The 21,469-nt window shown below is 42.6% G+C and overlaps 1 protein-coding gene across 1 annotated transcript in view; it reads right to left on the reverse strand.

The window, feature by feature from the left end:
* The window catches only part of VPS4B (vacuolar protein sorting 4 homolog B), a 29,240-nt gene extending 19,134 nt beyond the window's left edge, over positions 1-10,106 (reverse strand). Inside the window, exons 1-3 of the mRNA XM_084793177.1 lie at positions 9,774-10,106; positions 3,121-3,232; positions 1,194-1,350 (exon numbers count right to left, since the gene is read on the reverse strand). Of these exons, the coding sequence (XP_084649303.1) occupies positions 1,194-1,350; positions 3,121-3,232; positions 9,774-9,800 (296 nt within the window). The 5' untranslated portion in view covers positions 9,801-10,106. The remainder of the gene's footprint in view (positions 1-1,193; positions 1,351-3,120; positions 3,233-9,773) is intronic.
* Positions 10,107-21,469: the final 11,363 nt, after the last annotated feature.

The following is a 21,469-nucleotide window of genomic DNA, read 5'->3' on the forward strand; positions in this document are numbered from 1 at the left end:
AATCCATAAGAACCTCACTCCTTTTAAGTAAATCAGCCATAGTGAGTTCTGCTGCTTGTAACCAAGACTGTTATTTGGTATAGAAGAAAGTCTGGCTTTCCCTTGTGAGGTGGCCACTGCAGAGCAGATGACTACAGGGTCCTCAGTAACACTCCATGTGTCTCTGCTAGAAGAGACAGCTGTGAGATGTGGAGGCCCCGTGTGCTCAGGGTGAATTGAATTCTTCCTTATACGTGCATTTCATGTTGGGAACCACTGTGCACACACTATGAAATACTCTTGGCATGCCACAGAAACTCTGTTCCCTAACCATATCTTACCAAGAATGTGAAACTCTGAGCCTATAATTTTCTTCAAACTCTGACACACAGTTTAAGGAAGTCAACTCTAATTTTTATGCCCCTCCAGTCCTTAAAATAGGCAATGCCTACCATCAACAAACACAGGAGGGGAGCATTGCCTGCAGAGCTCCATCCCTACATCCTTCATGACTTTGGGCATCATCCAACACACTTGTACCTTGCAGAACATGGACTGTGAGTACCACAGCTCTGGAGGTCACAGACTCACAGTGCTTCAGATGCAGGCAAGCCGCATGGACCCTGAACCTCCTTGTTCCTAACATGTCATCTAGAACCATGCCGAACAAATCTAGTATGTTCTCCCTGCTTGACTGAGCTCAAGCATCTAGGAAGACATTCAGAAACTGGAGTTCACTGCTTCAAAAAGTATGCTGTTGCTTTCTTCATAATGACAGAACGCAAATCCACAATAAAACAAACTTCGCATAAAGTAGAAGTTATTGGAGTTCATTTTCCTTTTGTCCAGGTCAGATTTAACTCACAGATCACTCCTACATTGGTCTTACTGACAGCCAGGACAGTGTGAAAGTGCAGTAAGCACAGACCAGCAAACCTTTGTCTTTGAAAGGCTCGGTGATAAGTATTTCAGATTTCATGGCCACACAATCTCCACTGTAACCACTCACCTCTGCTGTTACAGGACACAAGCTGCCTGAGATGACAGTATATACATGGATGTGCAAGGCTGTGTCTCAATAAAGCTTAATGAGGCAATAAACCCACTCTGGCCCATAAATTATGGCTGGAAATTATCTGGCTTAGACAAAAGAATGCTATTTCACAAAAGAAAAGTTACAAGGTGTAAAATCTAACACTTTATAGAATACATACCCCTTCTCATCAACTGGACCTGACTGCTCTTCTTTCACAGGCTTCTGTGGTTTCTTCTCCTTTTTTTTCAGATACTCCTTTAGTTTTTCTGCTCTATCAAGATATTCTGTACATTTGGCCCTGATATTTTGCTTGGCTTTATCACCTTGTGTTTCATCTGTAGAAGGGGATGAGGCACCGATTCATTAGTTATTTGTTACAGTTTGATATGCAATGTCCCCACAGACTCCTATACCCAAACACTTGGTCCACAGTGGGGGTGTTTCGGAGGTAGAGCCTTGCTGGAAGAAATGTCCCTGGGGTGGGAGCTGAGGTTTTATGACCTGGCTGTGCTCCCTATGGTCTAGTTTCCCATGTGCTGATGAGCTATGATTGGCTAGCTTCCTGACTCCTGCTGCCGTGTCTTCCCTGCGACAGCCGGCTGATCCCCTCTGGAACTGTATATAAGCAGAAGAATACCTTTGTTCCCTAACTCATTTTCTTTCAGGGTATTCAGAGAGAAGTTCAAACTTAGGCATATTCTTTTAACCAGAACGTCTGGGTTGGAGAAGGGAGGAAAAGCATCTCTAAATCATTGTATCCAATATTATCACTCCCTTTCTATTCCTTTCCACTCAGGGTTGGAAGCCAACAGCGGGTGTGAGTTTAAAAACAAAACAAAACAAAACAAGTAACTCAGAGCAAAATAGTACATATGTTAAGTTAATGTTATGTAATAATAAAGTAACAGTCTATAGGTTCCAAATTCTTTCCATAACAGTTTGTAGATAGCTAAAAAGTATCGCACATAAAACCAATCACAAGAGACAGCCGGCAGCTCTATATGTAAAGTAGCGATCACTAATGGCTGCGAAAGGGGAATTAGAAAAGTGGAAGCTGGGGCTGGCAAGATGGCTCATTGGTTAAGACCACAGGCTGCTCTTCCTCAGGACCCTGGTTCAGTTTCCACAACCCACATGGGTCATGCCTGCATATAAGTCCAGCTCCAGGGGATCCAACACCCCAATCTGACATACATGCAGGCAAAGCACCAATGTGCGCATGTATGTGTGTGTGTGTGTGTGCGCGCACACACACACACACACACACACACACACACATACCTGAAGGGAAAAAAACCCTTTAAAATAGAGAAAAGAAGAAAAAAATGGAAGCTGGATTAGCTCTCTGTGTGCATTTTATACATATGTTAATAGATATAATTAGCACAAGCGACTAAGAATCTTAAGATATTTCAAAGTATACAAAGTGATGGGAGTTGTATACATTATGTGGGCAACACCAACATAGTAATTTTATCACATAAAAGCTTCTATCATCGCCATTGTGAAACATGGACTTCGACCAGACTAGCAACACATAGGATTATCCTCATGTCTCTTATGTGTTATATTTCATTCTCAGTTTTACTTTAACATATATATCCACTGCCCTACAATTAAATGGGAAAGTTCAAACTACAACTTCAGATAATCCAGGGGCACTAAGTGTAAGACTGGTGATGGGTTTTACAGGTTTTCCTGCACTTGTTTCTCAGTGCTGAATCTCTAGTTCCCAGAATAGAGCCTGGCACATGACAGCCATCAACTATGCATTTGTAAAATACAATTAATACCTCCCAACCTATTTTTACCACAAATCATTCTCAACATATGCTGAGGAAATGAGTACATTCAAATAATATAATCTGGATAGGGAACCATAAAATAAAGGTATCTTTATTGAACGCACAATGAGATACTGGCTGTATACAGTAGTATCTACTGTCACATTTGTTAACAGGACTCAAAAGTTAGGAGAAAGGACTTTCTTTTTAATGGGTGGTTTAGATCTTTAGAATTCTCTTGGCTTTGTATTTCAACTTTTATGAATCTAACAACTCTTCCCTTTTAGTGTACAAGTTTAAATAAAACAAAACATGCCTTACATTTAATAACATGGAGAAAATACTGAACAGCGTGTTGGTAGAGCTGAAGAGCTTCCTCATAGTTGCCAGCTTTGTCTTCCTGCGCGGCTTTGCTTGCAAGATCTATTGCTTTCTGTGTGAGGAGGAAACATAAACTTAAAATGAAAGTATCACTCTTAAGTTTGAGGCAAACTATGCCCCCGACACACATAATGGGGAGCAGAGAGATTAAAAAGGAACTGTAAGGGAAAGTCTCAAAAAGGGAAGTAAGGTTGGACTGGAGACATGGCTCAGGTGTTAAGGGACCTAGCTACTCTTCTAGGCACCAGGGCTCAATTCTCAGCACCCACATGTCAGATCACAAAGGTCTGTAGCTCCAATTCAGGGGATCTGACACCCTCTTCTGGCTGTGGGCACCAGGCAGACACACACAGACAGAACACCTATACATATAAAGTAAACTTAAAGCATTTGAAAAAACTTAGAGCTGCTTTGCTTAATGTATAAACAGAATGCATAGACATAAAATCCCCTATGGAACAATGCAATATGAAGAAGACTCTAAATGTTCCTAAAACTATACTGAGCAAAGACATTTTTTAAAAAAAAGTATCACTTCAAAGAATACTAAAAGATCATTAAAATAATATTAAAAACTTTAGGAATGTGAAAAGTATTTATGAGGAGCATTTTTTGATGATTTGATAAAAATTCATTTTCTACCTTTTCACCGAAGACTGTGATGGGAAGAGCTGTACAGATTAAAAAAAGAAGATATTGCCAGAAATAGAACCATACAAATATAGTCAAGCAACTGCTTAAAAGTATACAGAAGCAAGTCACAAATGAAAAAGCAGGCTTTTAAAATGGTATTATAGTAAGTGGACACCCATGAGGGAAAAAAACAAAACAAGAACAACAAAAAAAGAATCTTAATTTAAATCCCACTTGTCCAGCAAAAACTAACTCAAATATAAAGCTTTCAGAAAACAAAAATGTTCTTATCTTAGACTTAATATCAAAAGTACAATGTATAAAATGAAAAGATATTAACCTGGAGCATATCAATGAAAAACATTTGCTCTCTGAAAGATTCTAATGAAATAATGAAAGGGCATAGTTCAGGCTGGGAGAAATACTATGAAACATCAGACAAAAGAGAAACATCTACTAGGACACACAAAAGGATCCTGAAGACATCACAGCTTAAAAAGAATCCATTAATGTGCCAGTAAGATGGCTCATCGGATAAAGGGGTTTGCTATCTAGCCTAACTGATTCCAGAGACTCACAAGCATAGAACAGAACCAATTCTTACAAGCTGCTTCCCCACTCCCCCACGCCCAGTTAACCAATGGGGATCATACATTTCACCAATGAGATGATACCATCATTTGAATATTACAAATTAAAACCACAATGAAAAAAAACACACCTATTACAATGGCTAAAAGAAAAAACAGTGCCAATATTAATGCTGGTAAGGATGCCGGGAATGTAGAATGCTTTAGAGTTTTTGAAAACTGGCTTTTACTTAGAGAACAAAATATGTAACTAATATATAAACAAGCAATGGCACTCCTAGACACTCACCCAAAGAAGAGTTGTGTTCATACAAAAGCTTGTACATGAATGAATGCTCCAGACAGCCTTCAATGGTTTCATTGCTAAACAGTTATATAAATAACATGAAGCACTAGTCAGCAATCAAAAGGGGTGGACTATTGCTAGATACAGAAGATTTGGGTGAATCTTGAGCCTATTATGTAGATTGCAAAAAGCCAATGCTAATAGTTGCATATTATATGACTCCACTTATATAATGTTATAAAATATCAAAGTCTGAGACGGGAAGGGATGAATTCTGCCAGGGAACTGGGATGTGAGCAGAAGAGAACACGGAGGTCAAGTGTGGACTTCAAAGCAGCATGAGGGTCCCTGTGGAACTGCTCTAGAGTACAATGTCTACTCATTTAATGATCACGTTTAGTTTTGGAAACTAAACCTGTGGTGATAGATACACAACCTATACTATCTCCAAACTGCACAGAAACACACAAAAAAGTACGAGTCAAATTGGGGGATGAGTAAGAGCTACAGAACGGGTCAACACCAATATCCTCATGTGATGGTGTACCAGTTTTACAACATGCAACTGGGGGAAGGGTATACTGTTCCTCATATCACTTCTTAAAACTGCATGTTATCTCAAAATAAAACTTTGTATTGGGTTTCTCTGTGTAGCCTCGGTTGTCCTGGAACTCACTCTGTAGACCAGCCTGGCCTTGAACTCACAGAAATCTGACTGCCTCCTCCGGGCTTTCAAAATAAAACTTTGACAAGGCTTTGTAATTTAGGGGATGCAGAGGATGTCTTAGGGGTTAAGAACACTGGCAGATCTTCCAGAGGACCTGGGTTCAGTTCCTAACACCTGCACGGTAGCTCACAATCACCTATAACTTCATTTCCAGGAGATCTAACACCCTTTTCTAGCCCCCACGGACATGCATAACACACACAAACCAGATATAATGCAGGCATAATAGCCATACACATAAAATACAATAAATTGTAATTTAAAATATACACGGACATTTGAAAATAAAGAACAAACATGAACATTCCAATGGGGAGAGGGTGCAGGCATGGGGCTGGTGCGGTGGCACAGTGGGTAAGGATGTGTGCCAACAAGACTGACGACTTGAGTTTGACTCCTGGGAATCCTACAGTAGAAAGTGAGAATGAACGCCTCAGAGTCGTCCTCTGACCTCCCCACACATGCCGTGGCACATGCTCGTACACACGCACACTCCCCACTCACACACAGTGTCTCTCCCACTAGAATATAAGCTGTGCAAAGTCAGGGCTTATGACTTCACTTCTGCGTGCATCAGCAAAGGCTGGCATATTACTGAGTGACTTCACTAACCCAGACTAGGTCAGCCAGGACCTAGCCATCAATATAAAGTTCAGGAGATCTGAGATTGTCGTCTTCTGAGTAGACTGTGGAGCACCATCCATCCTAGAAACCCTTAGGAAACAGCATCTGGGCAAAACAGTTCAAGCTTTTGCCTGTCAGGAAGCCATTTCCACCTTACCTTTGACATTTACTTCATCAGTGACATGCCACTGTTGGTTGGTTCCCTAAAGAAAAATATGTTTAAGCTCTATCTCAGATCCACAGATACAGCATTGCATCACTAGCACAGCAGCTCTCTTGGTCTCCTAGATTTCTCGCTAGCATCTCCTTATCTCCACGAGGCATTCAGTTGGGTTTCTTATTCCTATTCCTCCTGCAGTGTTGTCTCTTGGCTGCTTCAGCACATGCTCATTTAACTTCCTCTCTGCAGGCCTTTGCACTAGGAACAAACGCCCAAACAGCACCCCCTTTCTTGGTCTTCATGACCCCTTAGCCACTGGCTGTACTGAGATCACTTTTCAGGGTCTTTGATATGCTACAGTGTCTTTTTCTGCTGTTGTTGGTTTGTATTTGTTTTCTCTCTCATTCTGTAAACTCTCCAAGATGGAACTCTTCGTGTCCACCTTGATGCCAACTCCCAAATCCTTTTTCCTGGTATATCCCCAAGCACATTATGTATCAAATACTCACTCGGCATTTTCATTGTCGCCACAAACATTTCAGAATTAGTTCAGAACTCACTTTCTTTTTCTCTCTCCATGCACTGCCTGTCTTATTATCTTCAGGACCAACTTATATCCATTCTGATAGAAAAGCCAGAGTTCTTGCGAAAAGCTGAGACTCTTCTTCTGTTTTAACTGAAGGCACAAACTAAACTATTCTCTTTCTTAAAATTTTCTCTGCACCAGCCTTTCTTGTGCATTTACAGTAGGAGCCACCCTAATCTGGCCAGTCGTCGCTTTCCACCATACAGACCTGTCTTATAACCATACTGGCTACCAGTTAGATTTGTCTCTGTACAGATCAAAGTTGGGTTCTGAAACAGAAGGGTGGAAATGCCCCTCCACTGTTCAAGGTTTTTTTTTTTTTCCCAAATAAATGTCCATTACAGTAGAATGAGGACCCACCATGGTGTATAGTTCACAAACTTCTGGTGACAACCTGTTTTGATTTCCGATTCTTATACACTCATTTCCTGTCATATCAAACTGATGGTACAGCCCAAACTAATTAAGGCTATGTTTGCCTGTAACACACATGCAAAAAAGACCCTATGTCATTGTCTCCCCGTAAGCTCCAGTTTCCCAAGGCCTCAGTGCCAGTGTGCCCTCCCTAGTGCAACACACTCTCTAACACCAACCAGGCCCGCACTGGATTTCTACGACTGCTTGTATATGGTTCCAAAGATTATACTGTGTTTTGTCAGATGCTTTCTGCTTTTATATAAGCCATTGAGGGCATGGGCATGAACACACACACACACACACACACACACACACACACACACACACACACAGGGATGAGAATATCATTTGGAGAATACCAGATTCCCCAAATCTTAGCACAGTTTTATAAGGACATTTGTGAATTTTACTTCACTTTTCTTGGGGTTTTCTCTGTCTGCAAGGTTTTCATTACATTTCTGTACTTTTCTCTGCCTGGAAAACATTCACCATTCTTCTTCAAGTTGGCAGAATTTTGCAGTGAAAGAAAACCACAAGCTTCTAAGCATGCAGACCTGGATTCAAAACTAACCCCAACACTAATTAACTGCATGTCTTTGGGCACACCACAGCCTCAAGACGCTTGGGTTTCTAATACTGTGAAACCGGAGTAGCATTCACCTTGAAGAGTTGTTCTGATGATTCAATGAGATCACATCAAACACTGAGGCAGTTAGAGTTAGTGCTCATTTTATCTGAGATCGTATCACTACTCAGCAAAACATTTCTTATTTATCCTAGGAAGAATGAGCTACACCCTTCCTGGATGACACCCACATGAACTAACCTCTAATTCTGTATTTACTGAACTGGTTTTAAGTTCTAGGGTTTTGCTGTTGTTTGTTTTTAGTTATTTACATTCTGCATTAGATTAAAAGCATCCATCTACGAAGATTTTTGCTTTGTTCCTTGGGGGAAAGAAAAATCACAATTTTATTGCTGTTTTGTTTTCGAGATGTTTTCTCTGTGTAGCCTTGGCTGTCCTGGACTCAATCTCTGCCACTGCCCACCTCCGCCTCCCGAGCGCTGGGATTAAAGGCAAAGGCCTGGCCATTTAACATTCTTCATCGAAATGTCCTTAGTTAGAAGCTGAAAGGGCTCCTGGAGAAAAGCACACTTGAATCAACCACTAACATAACTGCAACTCAGCATCCTCGTCCCTCTCACTCACACCCATCTTTTTAGTATTTGCCAGTCTCTACCTGGCTCACCCAAGAGCACCTGGCAATCCAACTCAAACACAATACATTCCAGTTACAGAACCAAACTACAGTTGTGGACAAAAAAAGAGGAGTGCCACAAAGGAAGGCATCTTTAGTATCTAAGGGAAAGTATCTACCAAATCAACAGATCCACAAAACCAACCAAAAAGTCCCTAAACCCCCCCAAACCAAAACAACCCCCCGAGCATTTCTGAATAGGGCTACGAAAATACAGGGCTACAGAAGCTTGTAGAAGAGACACACATGCACATCATCAGCAGACTTACTCTTAATTTTTAAAAGTAAGTCATGCTTGCATTTAGACTCTATCAATGACAGCAATTATTCTTTCACAATCTTTTAGGTTGAACTTCAAGATAAGACCACCAAGCCTCCATTCCCGGTCTTTGTGTGGGGAGGTCCTTGTTTAAACGGCCCTCCCTTGGGTGGGATTCATAATCAATCATCCTACTTGAAAGAAATAGGTTTACACTATCATTGTTACTTATACGAGACACTCAACAAATACCTATTTGACAAACTACCAGAAGACCAAGATCGATGGCTATTTGGTTCTACTCTTTGGTGACAAACTAAGAAACCTACAGGGCTAGATAAGTCTTGGATACCAAGCCATATTGTAGACCCCATTGACGGGAGACAGTGCTACAAACAGTTGTCAATGAATGCCGTTCCAGGAAGCAGCAATAGTCTTTCCCTGACACTATCTTAGGAAAGCAAAATTTACGTACAAAACACTGTTTTGTTTGTTTGTTGTTACGGTGAGGGTGGGAAAGTGAAGACACAGATTATAATACTCCCTGATCTTAAATACTGTAATTCGGGAGGATATACATTAAATACATATTCCTAATGAATTCATGGGCTGACGTGTTGACTGGCTCCAACCTCGGGTTCTTGGGTTATTGTCATGTTTCTCTTCACTGGACGTCAGTCTTTGTTCATCAGCATAAGGAAACGGGAAAGACCACCTTACTCTAAACTGGTCTAGAGTAGTGCTTTACCAAAAAATTACGCTTTTCCTTTCTTCTCGGTAGAGACTGTCGATCTTCCTTATTGGAAAGCGCGGCCCAGTTCGGTCCCAATTCCGCTGTTTTGTTTTCCAATGTCACAAGCAAATCAAGAGCCCCACAGACCGCGAGGCCAGCCCATCTTGGGAAGCGCCCCTGCTCCCACTTCGGGTCTGCGCGGCCCCGCCCTCCTCGGCCCGGGACAGGGGCGCGGCCGCTCCTCCGCTCCCCGCCCCCACCCCTGCCCGGCACCTCCCCGGGTCCGGCTCTTCCGAGGAAACCCGAGGGGCAGCGGTACCTGGAGGTTGCTGTTCGTGGACGCCATGGTGGAGATCCGAGGCGGGTCCCTGCGGAGGAAGGCGCGGCGGGGGCAGCCGGCAGCAGCGCCGTCGAGTCGCGATCCGCCGGAGGCTGGTGGCTCCGAGACCCCGAGCAACACCCCAGCTCTAGTGCTGTAAATCTACCAGGAACTCCACCAGCCCGCCGACCCTCCTCACCAAACTTCCGCAATTCCCAGCCCCTTAGGGCTCTGGTCCCGCCTCCAGCTCCAGCACTTCCGCTTCGTCATCCGCGCACTCGAGCTAACCTGTCACCCAGGATGCGCTTCGCCACAAATCAGCTCTCGCGAAATGAGAACAGGAAGCGATGATGCGGAAGTCAGGCTAAAGGCATGTGTGGGATTCTGGATAGAACTACGGTGCAGGAAAAGGATGTTAAAAGTGCCGGGCGTGGTGGCGGCGCATGCCATTAATCCCAGCACTCGGGAAGCAGAAGCAGGCGGATTGCTGAGAGTTCGAGGCCAGCCTAGTCTATAAAATAAAGTCCAGAACTGCCAAAGCTACATAGAGAAACCCTGTCTCAAAACAACAGCAACAACAACAACAACAACAAAACCCAAAAAACAAAACTGAGACGTGTTGTGTATTAACATTTAATTTTAATAAGCATATTGTTGCCATTTAAGACGAAGCTGGGTGACAAATATATTGTAATTCTCTGTATTTGCAAGTTTTCTACAAACGTTTCAAATAAGTTTTCCTTTTTGAAGTTACTGCCATTCTTACATTCTAACACAATAAAATTCCTGTTGTGTATATAAAGTGTACATGTCTTCACCCCAGTGCCTACTAATTCCCGGTACTGGGAGGTACTCTGCACGCTACCAGAGGAGAAAGTTTAACCATCAACCCAGCGACAAACCGTGGGATCTACGGTGGTGAACGGCCTGCAGATACGCTGGTGCAACCCTGATACAAATGTAGGACTTAGGGCCCACTCCCTGAGATGGAACGCGAGCTTGGCACTGTTTGGGTGCCCATGACTTCACGCTGGCTAATCCATGGACTTGGGAGAAAACCAAATACTGTTGTTCTGACAAAGGAACACAGCAATAAAAATGACTCCCAACAACTTTCTGCTCCGCCCACAAATCAGTGTTTCACTTTTCAATCATCAAAGATGCTTCCTCTTGGAGTATATGGGACTAACACAGAGACTCACACTTGCACAATGCACAGATTGCAGAGACCTTGAGCAGTCAGACCTAAATGAGCCATTGTCATGACACCCCTCCCCTCAGGGCTCAGGGAGCTAGTCAGAAAAGGAGGAAAGACAAGAGCCAGAGTAGTCAGATGGCTCCAAGGAACCAGGGGTTTCTAAACACAAAAGGACTGATGCTCATAAAAACTTACACTGGGCCAGCATGTACAGGGTTCAAGTCAGATGGGGGTCCCAGCACTGACAGGGAGTGGGCGTGGGCTCCCAGCTCCAACCAAGAAGCCACGTGCGCTTGACACCCACTTGAAGGGAAAAATTAATTTTCTTCAATGAAGTGTCACGGGGTATACAAACTGTACTTAAGAACAAGCCCCATGCCAGCAGTAGATGGCCCAAACAAACTCAGTTTGTTTTGACTCATACTGCTTTTTGATTCATATTTTGGACTTTAAAAAATGTTTTGGACTTATTAAATTATACGTGTACCTTATACATACCTCTTGCCTAATACACACATATGTAAGACATAGGTATGTATAAGGCAAAAAGTATGTCATACATATGCCTCATACATACTTTTTGACTTCTTCACCCACACATAGTTTTTGACTCATACTGCTTTGAGTTTTTTTTTTTCCTAACTTGTCTTTTCCCTATATACTATAGTTTCTAATCTTGTGTTTTTATGGAGTGTGTATGTTTCCTTGTGTTCTTTTTCTGCCTTTTTGCTTTCTAAAGCAAGAGAAAGCAGAACGTGGGGATGAGTGGATGGGGAGGTGGAAGGGAGGTGGAAGGGAGGCGTTAGGGAACGGGAAATCATGATCAGGAAAAACTTTCAATATAAAATAAAACAGAAGTGGAAATGTTTATGTGTATAAAGGTTTACAAAATACTTCCCCATATATTTTATCTTACTGAATCATGTGAGAAATGTGTCTGGTTACTAGAAATGAAGAAGCTCGTTGAGTGATGAAGAGGACACATTGCAGAGCTGGAGAGGGAAACTCAGGCCACTCACTTATCCTCACGGGGTAACTGGGACAAATGAGGAGAGGCCGGATGCGCCAGGGCATTGGAGAGGAGGCTTATTCTGACCATGTGAATAAGGATGCCTTAGGGAAGGCATCTCAGATTCTTAGGTTGATTTCCACAGACCAGGCCATTTCCCACTGCAATCCAAACAAGAATAAATGTGCTGATGAAAGCCATCCAACATGTTTATGGGAGGGTGGCATGCAGGAAGCAGAAAAACTGTGGAGAAAGAGTGGCAGGGAACAAAGGTAGAAGTGTTTTAGCCAGCACCGATGGGTGCTTAGGAATTTGTGTGTTAGATTCCACCCCCCCCCCCCCACCGGAGGCAGTAGGGTTTATGGAAGCCCAGCATTGTTGGTCTTTCTAAAACTTCTTTGTGCTACAGTTGTGATTGGTGGGATATTGGCTTTATGAAGATGAATCTGAGTAGCTATTGTAGAATGGACCAAGAGAAAGAAGGTAACAGGATAAAGTCACAGATATCTCGTGTCTACACTTTAGGAAAGTGGGCATAGAGGCAACAGGAGAGTCCTCATCCCTGGAGCATAGGCCTAACTTCCTGTGTCACAGGCTTTGGTTAATAGTAGAACATTTTCCGCAATTGTTTTTAATTAACTCAGCATATTAAATAAACACAACAATTCCTCAAGTGTCTCTTCCAGTGTTACTTCCTCATGAAGTCTCGGACACATATTTATTCTCACTCTATCTTGGAACTTGACTTCCCCTTAGAGGTTGGGTGCTGAGTGCTTGCGCGTTGCAAATAAGAAAAATCTGTTACCTCATTGGCACAGTAGCCTCCATTTCTAGGGGTAAAATCTCCAAGGTTCTAGACTACAGACCCCTGGGCACTAAACCGTCTGTATTTTATAACTCCCTTTGCCCTTACCTCAACATACACGCACAGATTATGTGCTTAGGCCATCACCGTTATTGAACAAAGCACTGTCCCTCAAGGGAAACCTTTCAGGGGAACACTTTCTGCCCTCAAGGATTGAGATCTGTGGCCCTCAAGATGGCATTTGTGGATTCAGCCTTTCAAAGGCTTTTACATGAAGCAACAGAATCCATCTCAGTCTTAAATGAAAGACTTAAAGAAAGTGCATAATAGTACAACTCCTTATATCCAGCCCCGCCACCCATGTACACCCAGAAGTCAGGTCCCTACTTGTTGAGTTTTCATCCGTGGAGTACAACTGGTAAGCAGGCCAAGTGCTGGCAGGGCTGGTCCTATGCTCGAGGTGACTCAGCTGTGTTCTCAGGCCGGAAACCTGCTTGCCCACTTGCAGTGGTGTACATTCTAAATGCACCAAATTACTGTGAAAACAAAGCCCTCTTCTCTACTTAGGCTATTTAAAAATGTTTGTAGATGAGAACTGTAAACATTGCTCTCCCTCTCCTTCCCTTGCCACCCCCTCTCTCCTTTCTTTCTTTTGAGACAGGTTCTTATGTAACAGTCCTAACTGTCCTGGAGCCTGTAGACCAGGCTGACCTTAAACTCACAGAGATCTGCCTGCTTCTGCTGGGATAAAAGGCATGTGCCACCACTTCTTGACTTTGTTTTATTCTTAAAAAAAAAAGTTTTATGTGTGTAGATGTTTTGACTGAATGTATTTTTGCGTACTGAGAGCTTGACTGGTGATGGTAGAGGCCAGAAGAGGAGGGCATCCGATCACCCAGAACTGGAGTTACAAATACCTGCCCTGCGAGCCAATGTTGGATGTTGAGCCTGGGTCGCCTGGGAGAGCAGCTAGAGCTCTCAAGTGCAGCGCCATCTCTCCAGCCCTCGTTTTATTCTTATGCAGCCATAACAGGCTTGGGCAGTGAGATGTGGGTTTGGTGATCAGCCTGTCATTGTCAAAAAAAAAAAAGAGTTATTTTTATTTACTTGTGTGTTTCTGTGTCTCTGTGAGTGCAGTTATCCATGGGGCCCGGAAGAGGACGCTGGACCCCCTGGCGCTACAGTACAGGTCATTGGGAGCTGCCTGATGTAGGCTCTGGGAACTGAACTTGTATACAGGTACGTGTGTACCTTACCAGTGGCTACATTACTGAAGAAAAATGACATAGTTGCTTTAATTATTTATTGCGCACACCTTCAGAACAACTCTTCCAATTGTCTTTTATGGGGAAAAATACTTCATGACAATGGTCACTATCTCAACATAAAGATGTGGATTGAGGGCGTGTGATAGTTAATGGTGAGCTGAGCACAAGTATTCATTGCTTTCTTCTATCTAACTCTGGATGTAAGCCACCAGCTGCTTCAAACTTCTGTGGCCTTCACTGAACCATGATGGGCTGTATTTTGCTTTCAGTCTAAAGAAGTCCAGTTGTCCTTTAAGTTGCATTACTGGATGGTTTTTTTTTTCTCACAACAACAGAAAAGAAGCTAAGATGGATATTGGGGTGGAATCATTTTTAGTTTACAAAGCTAAGCTTCATGTACTTAGCAGTGAGATTCAAAAGCAGTGTCTAGGGTCCATCATCAGCTGTCCCAGTACTGAATAGCACCGTCCTCCAAAGTGACAGTGCCACCATTAAGCTAATGGTCATTTGTGTGAGAAACAGAGCTTTGCATACTGTTGTCTGAGCTTATGGAACAATTTCCTAGGAACCATGGTACACGTTAGTGCTTCATGTTTCTATTTGATTTTTAAATCAGGTCAACTCAACAGGGTTTAACAGAAATAAAGTTAACACAAGTTAAGAGTAGCAGTTATGTGTTGTACCAGAAAAGACTCAAATATGACTTTTTTTCACACTGTTTTTCCTACTGAAGATAGTGTGGCCCTTAGTTCTCCTTTAAGGAGATCACCTATATCCATGCCAAGCAAATCCTTGTCCAAACCTTGGGCCTTGCTCCTGTCTTCCTTTTGATTTTTCTTTTCGAGTTCCATCAATATGTATCAGTTCTTGATTTTACAAACATTTTTTGGACACAGGGTATGATGATTGATTTTACATATCAACTTCATAGGGTTTTAAATGTTCATGTAAGCGCAGGAGGCCAGAAGAAGGGGTGGATTTCTGGGGCTAGAGTTACCTGGGTGCTGGGATCCGAATCTGGGTCGTCTGCAAGCACAGTGCACATTCTCAACCTCTGAGCCACCTTTCCAGTTCTCAGCCGGTTGTCATTATGTAGAACACTGAGAAGCTTTTTGGTTCAGTCATTAGCTGAACACTGAAGAAGTAGCTCTTTGGTAATTTTTTTTTTTACAGGTTAACAAGATTGCATTTAATGAGACTGAAATCATTCCCAGCACATGACACTGTACACAGGCTATGAAAACAGGTTCATTTTTAACAGGTAGTATTTTTAAAAAGTTACAGATACTGTGAGTTCTGAGTAAACCTACAGACAGCAAGTTAGTTTCTCTTGATTTATAAGCCTCATTGTCAGCACAGAATGAAGATGTAGCCAAGGGAAGCACTCGTCACTTACATCAGTCACTCATATAGGACAGTGTTGTTTCTGTAATTTTAAGCTTTCTGAATGGGTGGGTTTAGGCCTGACCCAACTGTAAAAAGATTATTCAGTGAATAGACTAACTGAAAGTTGTACAAAGTGTTATAACTTCCATCATTAATAGCTTACCCACACTATATCACTGTTGCTATTTAAAATATAAACCTGCTTCTGAATGTCCACGGAGCTGGGCTGTGCACGCAGCCTTGGTGCCTTGGCCACCTCATGTCCAGGATATGCCATCACCACCACAGGGTATGACCACAAAGCCAGCAAAAAAATAGATGTCACTTGACACTGCTGACTTAGGCCTTGAAACATAGTATACATAACCTTCATTTTTCAACTATAATGTGTGCTGGTCAGCTTGCCCAGGTAGAACTGCTGGGCACTCCTTCGTTTTCATTACCGCTGGCGCTGGCTGATTATAGCAGCAAACAAAGGGAATTTCATTTTCAAGAAAGAATTGTTGTTGTTGTTTGTTTTTAACCTCTGTGCCCTTTGCAGACAATTCTGATGATGTTGTTAAGATGTACACCTCAGCAGTTTATGCTGACTGAAGGGAAAGTGTACAATTGACCTGTTTTCATTTTAGTGTAAATCGCGCATAATGTAAATGCTTATTTTCTTTAGGATATAAAGAGAGCCCTAGGGTACTTGAGTCTGTACAGGTAACTGTCATACATGTATTGTGTTGATACAAACTTGTGTGGACATTTTTTTCAAGTTTGTTTGAAAGGGACTGCTTTTCTGCATTGTCTTTTCAGGTACAGTCTAGTGTCTGCAGCTGTGACAGCAGGAGGGACCAGCCATCCCCACTGCCTGGACTGTTGGAAGCACACTCCCTCCTGAGGCACACTTAATGATCGTTAAAGCCACTGGTAAAATCTTAAGTGAGGATAGCCCTCTAGGCAGAGGAGATAGGAAGACGAAGTGATCTCCAGTAAGAGGTCAGGATGAGGGAAGCCTTAGGAGTACAGTGTGTGTGTGCTGCTGTTTGACAGATTACAGTGTGTGTGTGTCCTGCTGTATGGCAGATTACAGTGTGTGTGCTGCTGTTTGACAGATTACAGTGTGTGTGTGTCCTGCTGTATGGCAGATTACAGTGTGTGTGTGTGTGTCCTGCTGTATGACAGATTACAGTGTGTGTGTCCTGCTGTATGACAGATTATAGTGTATGTATCCTGCTGTATGACAGATTACAGTGTGTGTGTCCTGCTGTATGGCAGATTACAGTGTGTGTGTGTCCTGCTGTATGGCAGATTACAGTGTGTGTGTCCTGCTGTATGACAGATTACAGTGTGTGTGTGTCCTGCTGTATGGCAGATTACAGTGTGTGTGTGTCCTGCTGTATGGCAGATTACAGTGTGTGTGTCCTGCTGTATGACAGATTACAGTGTGTGTGTGTCCTGCTGTATGGCAGATTACAGTGTGTGTGTCCTGCTGTATGGCAGATTACAGTGTGTGTGTGTCCTGCTGTATGGCAGATTACAGTGTGTGTGTCCTGCTGTATGACAGATTACAGTGTGTGTGTCCTGCTGTATGACAGATTACAGTGTGTGTGTCCTGCTGTATGGCAGATTACAGTGTGTGTGTCCTGCTGTATGACAGATTACAGTGTGTGTGTCCTGCTGTATGGCAGATTACAGTGTGTGTGTCCTGCTGTATGGCAGATTACAGTGTGTGTGTGTCCTGCTGTATGGCAGATTACAGTGTGTGTGTCCTGCTGTATGACAGATTACAGTGTGTGTGTCCTGCTGTATGGCAGATTACAGTGTGTGTGTGTCCTGCTGTATGGCAGATTACAGTGTGTGTGTCCTGCTGTATGACAGATTACAGTGTGTGTGTCCTGCTGTATGGCAGATTACAGTGTGTGTGTCCTGCTGTATGACAGATTACAGTGTGTGTGTGTGTCCTGCTGTATGGCAGATTACAGTGTGTGTGTGTCCTGCTGTATGACAGATTACAGTGTGTGTGTCCTGCTGTATGACAGATTACAGTGTGTGTGTCCTGCTGTATGACAGATTACAGTGTGTGTGCCCTGCTGTATGGCAGATTACAGCATGTGTGTGTCCTGCTGTATAACCCACCAGTTTCTGTGGGTAACATCTGTGGATAGATTTTAGGGACATGTAAAGTGGCCAAGCAGGTGAGCACTGTTGTTGCTCAAGATCTAAGTTCAGTTCCCTGCACCCACACCAGGTGGCTTAAAGCCACCAGTAACTCTCCCCAAGGCCAGTACCTTTCTCTGGCCCCCACAGGCATGTGCCTATGCACATATATGTGCATGACTAAAAATAAAATATAATCTTAGAAAAAAATAGGTTTGGAGACATGTTTAAATGTTTAGATGAAAAACCAGAAACTGTCAAAGCTAAGAATTGTTAGAAGCTGGTGTTTCAAAGTACTTTAAGATCAAGGTTTTAACTCAGTAAGACATTTAATACTTCCATTCTGACACCAGGTGAAATTAGGTTGAATTTTAGATCAGAACATGAAGCATGGAATTCTTTTAAAATTCTTTTGTGTGTGTACATGCATGTTGTGTGTGTGTGCGCATTATGTATGTATGTATGTATGTATGTATGTATGTATGTAGCCATGCATGTATGTATGCATGCGTGTATGTATATATGTATGCATGCATGTGTATATGTATGCATGTATGTATGCATGCTTATGCTTCTGCGCTTGTAAGAGTCAGTTTTCTCCTTCCACTGTGGGTCCCAGTGGTCAGTCTCAGGTAATCACAGTGACCACACCCATTTGACACGGAAGCAAAAATTCCAGCCCAAGGAAAATGCACTGTGGAGAGGACTAGAAAACCAGACAGTAGAGTTGGTAGCACAACTGTGCTTGAACCAATGACGCTTTTCAACTAGTCAGTCAGCTGGTGCTGGCTGAAATTCTGTGGGTACGCTGCACCTGAATTTGACGTCCAATAGATTCAAAAGAGAAGTACAGTCCTTTATTTCTGAAAAATCTATATTACAGTTGGAAAAATCGAACAGAAAGCAGCCTTTGTGCACCAGAATGATCGAGAAAAATGGTGTGTGCTTTAAGGAGTTAATTAAACACAAGTGTGAGAAATGCCTGGGTCCAATGATCACAGAAAATCCCAAATGTGAACTACTGCAGAAACTGGATACAACAAAGGAATTTACTTGTTCCTATAAAGACACCAAGGAGAGCTTTCTTTTCATAGTAATCAAATTGCAGTTACAAAATGGAAGTCCTGAAAGCCCAAATGTTTATTCATAATCTTGGACAAAGTCCATGTTGGAGGACAAGGAGTAAGTTTAAAAAAAAAAAAACACCATCAATTCCATTACTTAGTTTCAATGTATTGTATAAGAGCCCCGAGTTGCCAAATGATCTCATTACCAAATTATATCCTAAGGTCATCCTGGTAAAATAAGCTCATTGATGCCAAGCAAACTATTCCCGAGGGTAATTCCTGGCCAGTGATATAGTTTGGAGTTGAAAAGTGGCTGTGTTTTTTTCATAAGAAAATTTCATCTCTGCTCCTGGTACTCTTGGGAATTTGTACAGCTTACCTAAACTAGAGCAACAAAGAAGGAGATAAAAGCACATCACATAAAACGCACCTAGGCACCTATAAGTGAAAGTAGGAAGTAGTCCAAAAAGCAATTTTGTAATAGGCTTTATGAAGGCACACTTGACTCTATAAAATGATGTAGGTGCTAGGAGATGGCTTGGCCAATAATTTGCTTACTTAAATTCAGATCCTTGACACTGACATAGAAATCTAGGTGAGGATGTACAAACAGAAGGGGCCCTTGAGTTTACTGGTCAGCTACTCTTGTCTGGTTGCCACATTCCAGGTTCAGTGAGAGAATCTCTCACAACAGTGAGCAATAGAGAAAGCCACCTGATAGTGATGCCTGGTCTCTATATCCATGCTTCCATGCTCCTGTACATACACATGGGATGTGCGTGCGCGCGCACGCACACACACACACACACACACACACACACACACACACACACACACGGAGGCTTCTAAAGTTAATGACAAATATTTTCTATAGTTACTATGACGAAGTGTCCACAGTTATTAAAAGTACAGTGTTGAGGTGCCATGCCTAGAATACTATACATAAAGATATGAAAATACAGCAGTGTTGCACTGTTGTTCACTTTTCAGCCTTTGTGTTTGTGGGCTTACCTTTTCAATGGTGCTGATTTTTAGAAGCAAAAGGTTCAAGTTCCCTCTTAAAAAACAAAGTATACTATCCCTATTAAGGGAAGAAATAAACCACCACAAAGCATTTTTATTGTGCCAGGAACAACTGAGAAACTCTAGAAAATGGATAACATAAGAGCCCCGAAATGGCAGATCCGGGTCGAAAGATAAACTTTGGATGGAGATGTAAACATTAGCTTATTCATAAGTTGGATCTCTTTAAAAGAGCACAGAGTGTAAAGTATCATGTAATTGATCCAAGTGACCAATGCATCAATCAAGGAATCTAAACTGCCTTGACTATTATGTGAAAGGCATATAACTCCCAAAGTCCTACATTTCTCAAAAGAGAAAGAGGAGCACTGTGCATGGGTCATGTAACTCGGGGTATTCCAATAGAACACACATTACAAATACCAGTGACGTTGTGATTTTACCAGGCTCTGTCTGCTCACTGGTGTGGTGCACAGGGCTCCCTCTAGGCTTAGAATCCTGAAGTTCTAGGTCTGAATCCAGACTTTAATTCAACAGCCCAGAGCCTTTCTTAGAGAGTTAGATGAGATCTGTGTGAAGGGACACACTACCTTGGAACTCAGCTGCAATATGAGAAGTCAATTTTCATTTGGCCCCAGCAAGATCAGCCTCTCTACCCTACTTGAGGAGATGGCTCAGAATTTGGCTCCTCCAAGCAGCCAGCCAATCCCCCGCACTTTCCACTGGATTACTCTGCCCACTCTTCTCACAAACGTTCCAGACGTAGTGGCTTATGAACTCTGAGGACAGGGATGGTGCATAGACAAGGAAGTGCCACCGAAAGTGTTGAGATAAAGTTTATAAAAACCTGCCCACTTATATCATCAACAATAAATCCTGGTTCTCGAACTAGTGAGTGAGCCGTGCTTGAAGAGGGATAATCACTTAGCCTGAAGCCAGCCTCAGAAACAAACCCTGCTGGCAAAGCATGGGAGCCTTTCAACATTTGGAGGGGTGTGCTGGTCCCTGGGAGATAAGGGAAGTGGTCAAGGATGACAGAAACATGCACGCTATTCTATTTTACTACAAGAAAGAGGAAGCACTCAACAGTATCCACAGTGTGGTAAAAAGGTAGAAGCACAGAGCAGCAGGGCCGTGATCTGCCAGGGATCATGGTCACAAAGAGGGACCTAAGATGACAGAAGAAAATCCTGGGATGAAGAACAACATAGCTCTAGCTTGGAGCCCGAGGGAACTGGCCTAAAAACATGTGGGACCCGTGGTGTGTGGTAGTGTGTGTGTGTGTGTGTGTGTGTGTGTGTGTGTGTGTGTGTGTGTGTATTATGTGTCAGAAATACCTGAAAGAGCTGCCTGTGATACACCACGAAGGCAGAATCCCATATACCTGAGTAAAGCAATGCTCTCCCAGAGAGTCCAGTAGTAAATTTCCCTAAATTCTTATGCTCAACAGTCACCATCGAAAAGGAGACGTCTATATTTATATTGCATTAGTCACACTGATGCCCTAGGCCAGTGGTTCTCAACCTGAGGGTTGCGACCCATTCAGGTCACATATCAAGACATTCTGCATATCAGATCTTTACATTAACCTCCCACAGCAATGGCAGCATTACAGTTATGAAGTACCAATGACATAATATTTTGGTTGGGGGTCACCACAGCATGAAGAACTGTATGAAAGGATCGCAGCATTAGGAAGGTTGAAAACCACTGCCCTAGGCCCATAACTGTAAAGTTTGTTTCATTTTTCTCCTAGGGAAAAATTCTATTGCTTGCCATTAAGTATCTCACAGAA

Source organism: Acomys minous, assembly GCF_964271855.1.
Source record: "Acomys minous genome assembly, chromosome: 1".
In the NCBI taxonomy this organism is placed as follows: Eukaryota; Metazoa; Chordata; class Mammalia; order Rodentia; family Muridae; genus Acomys; species Acomys minous.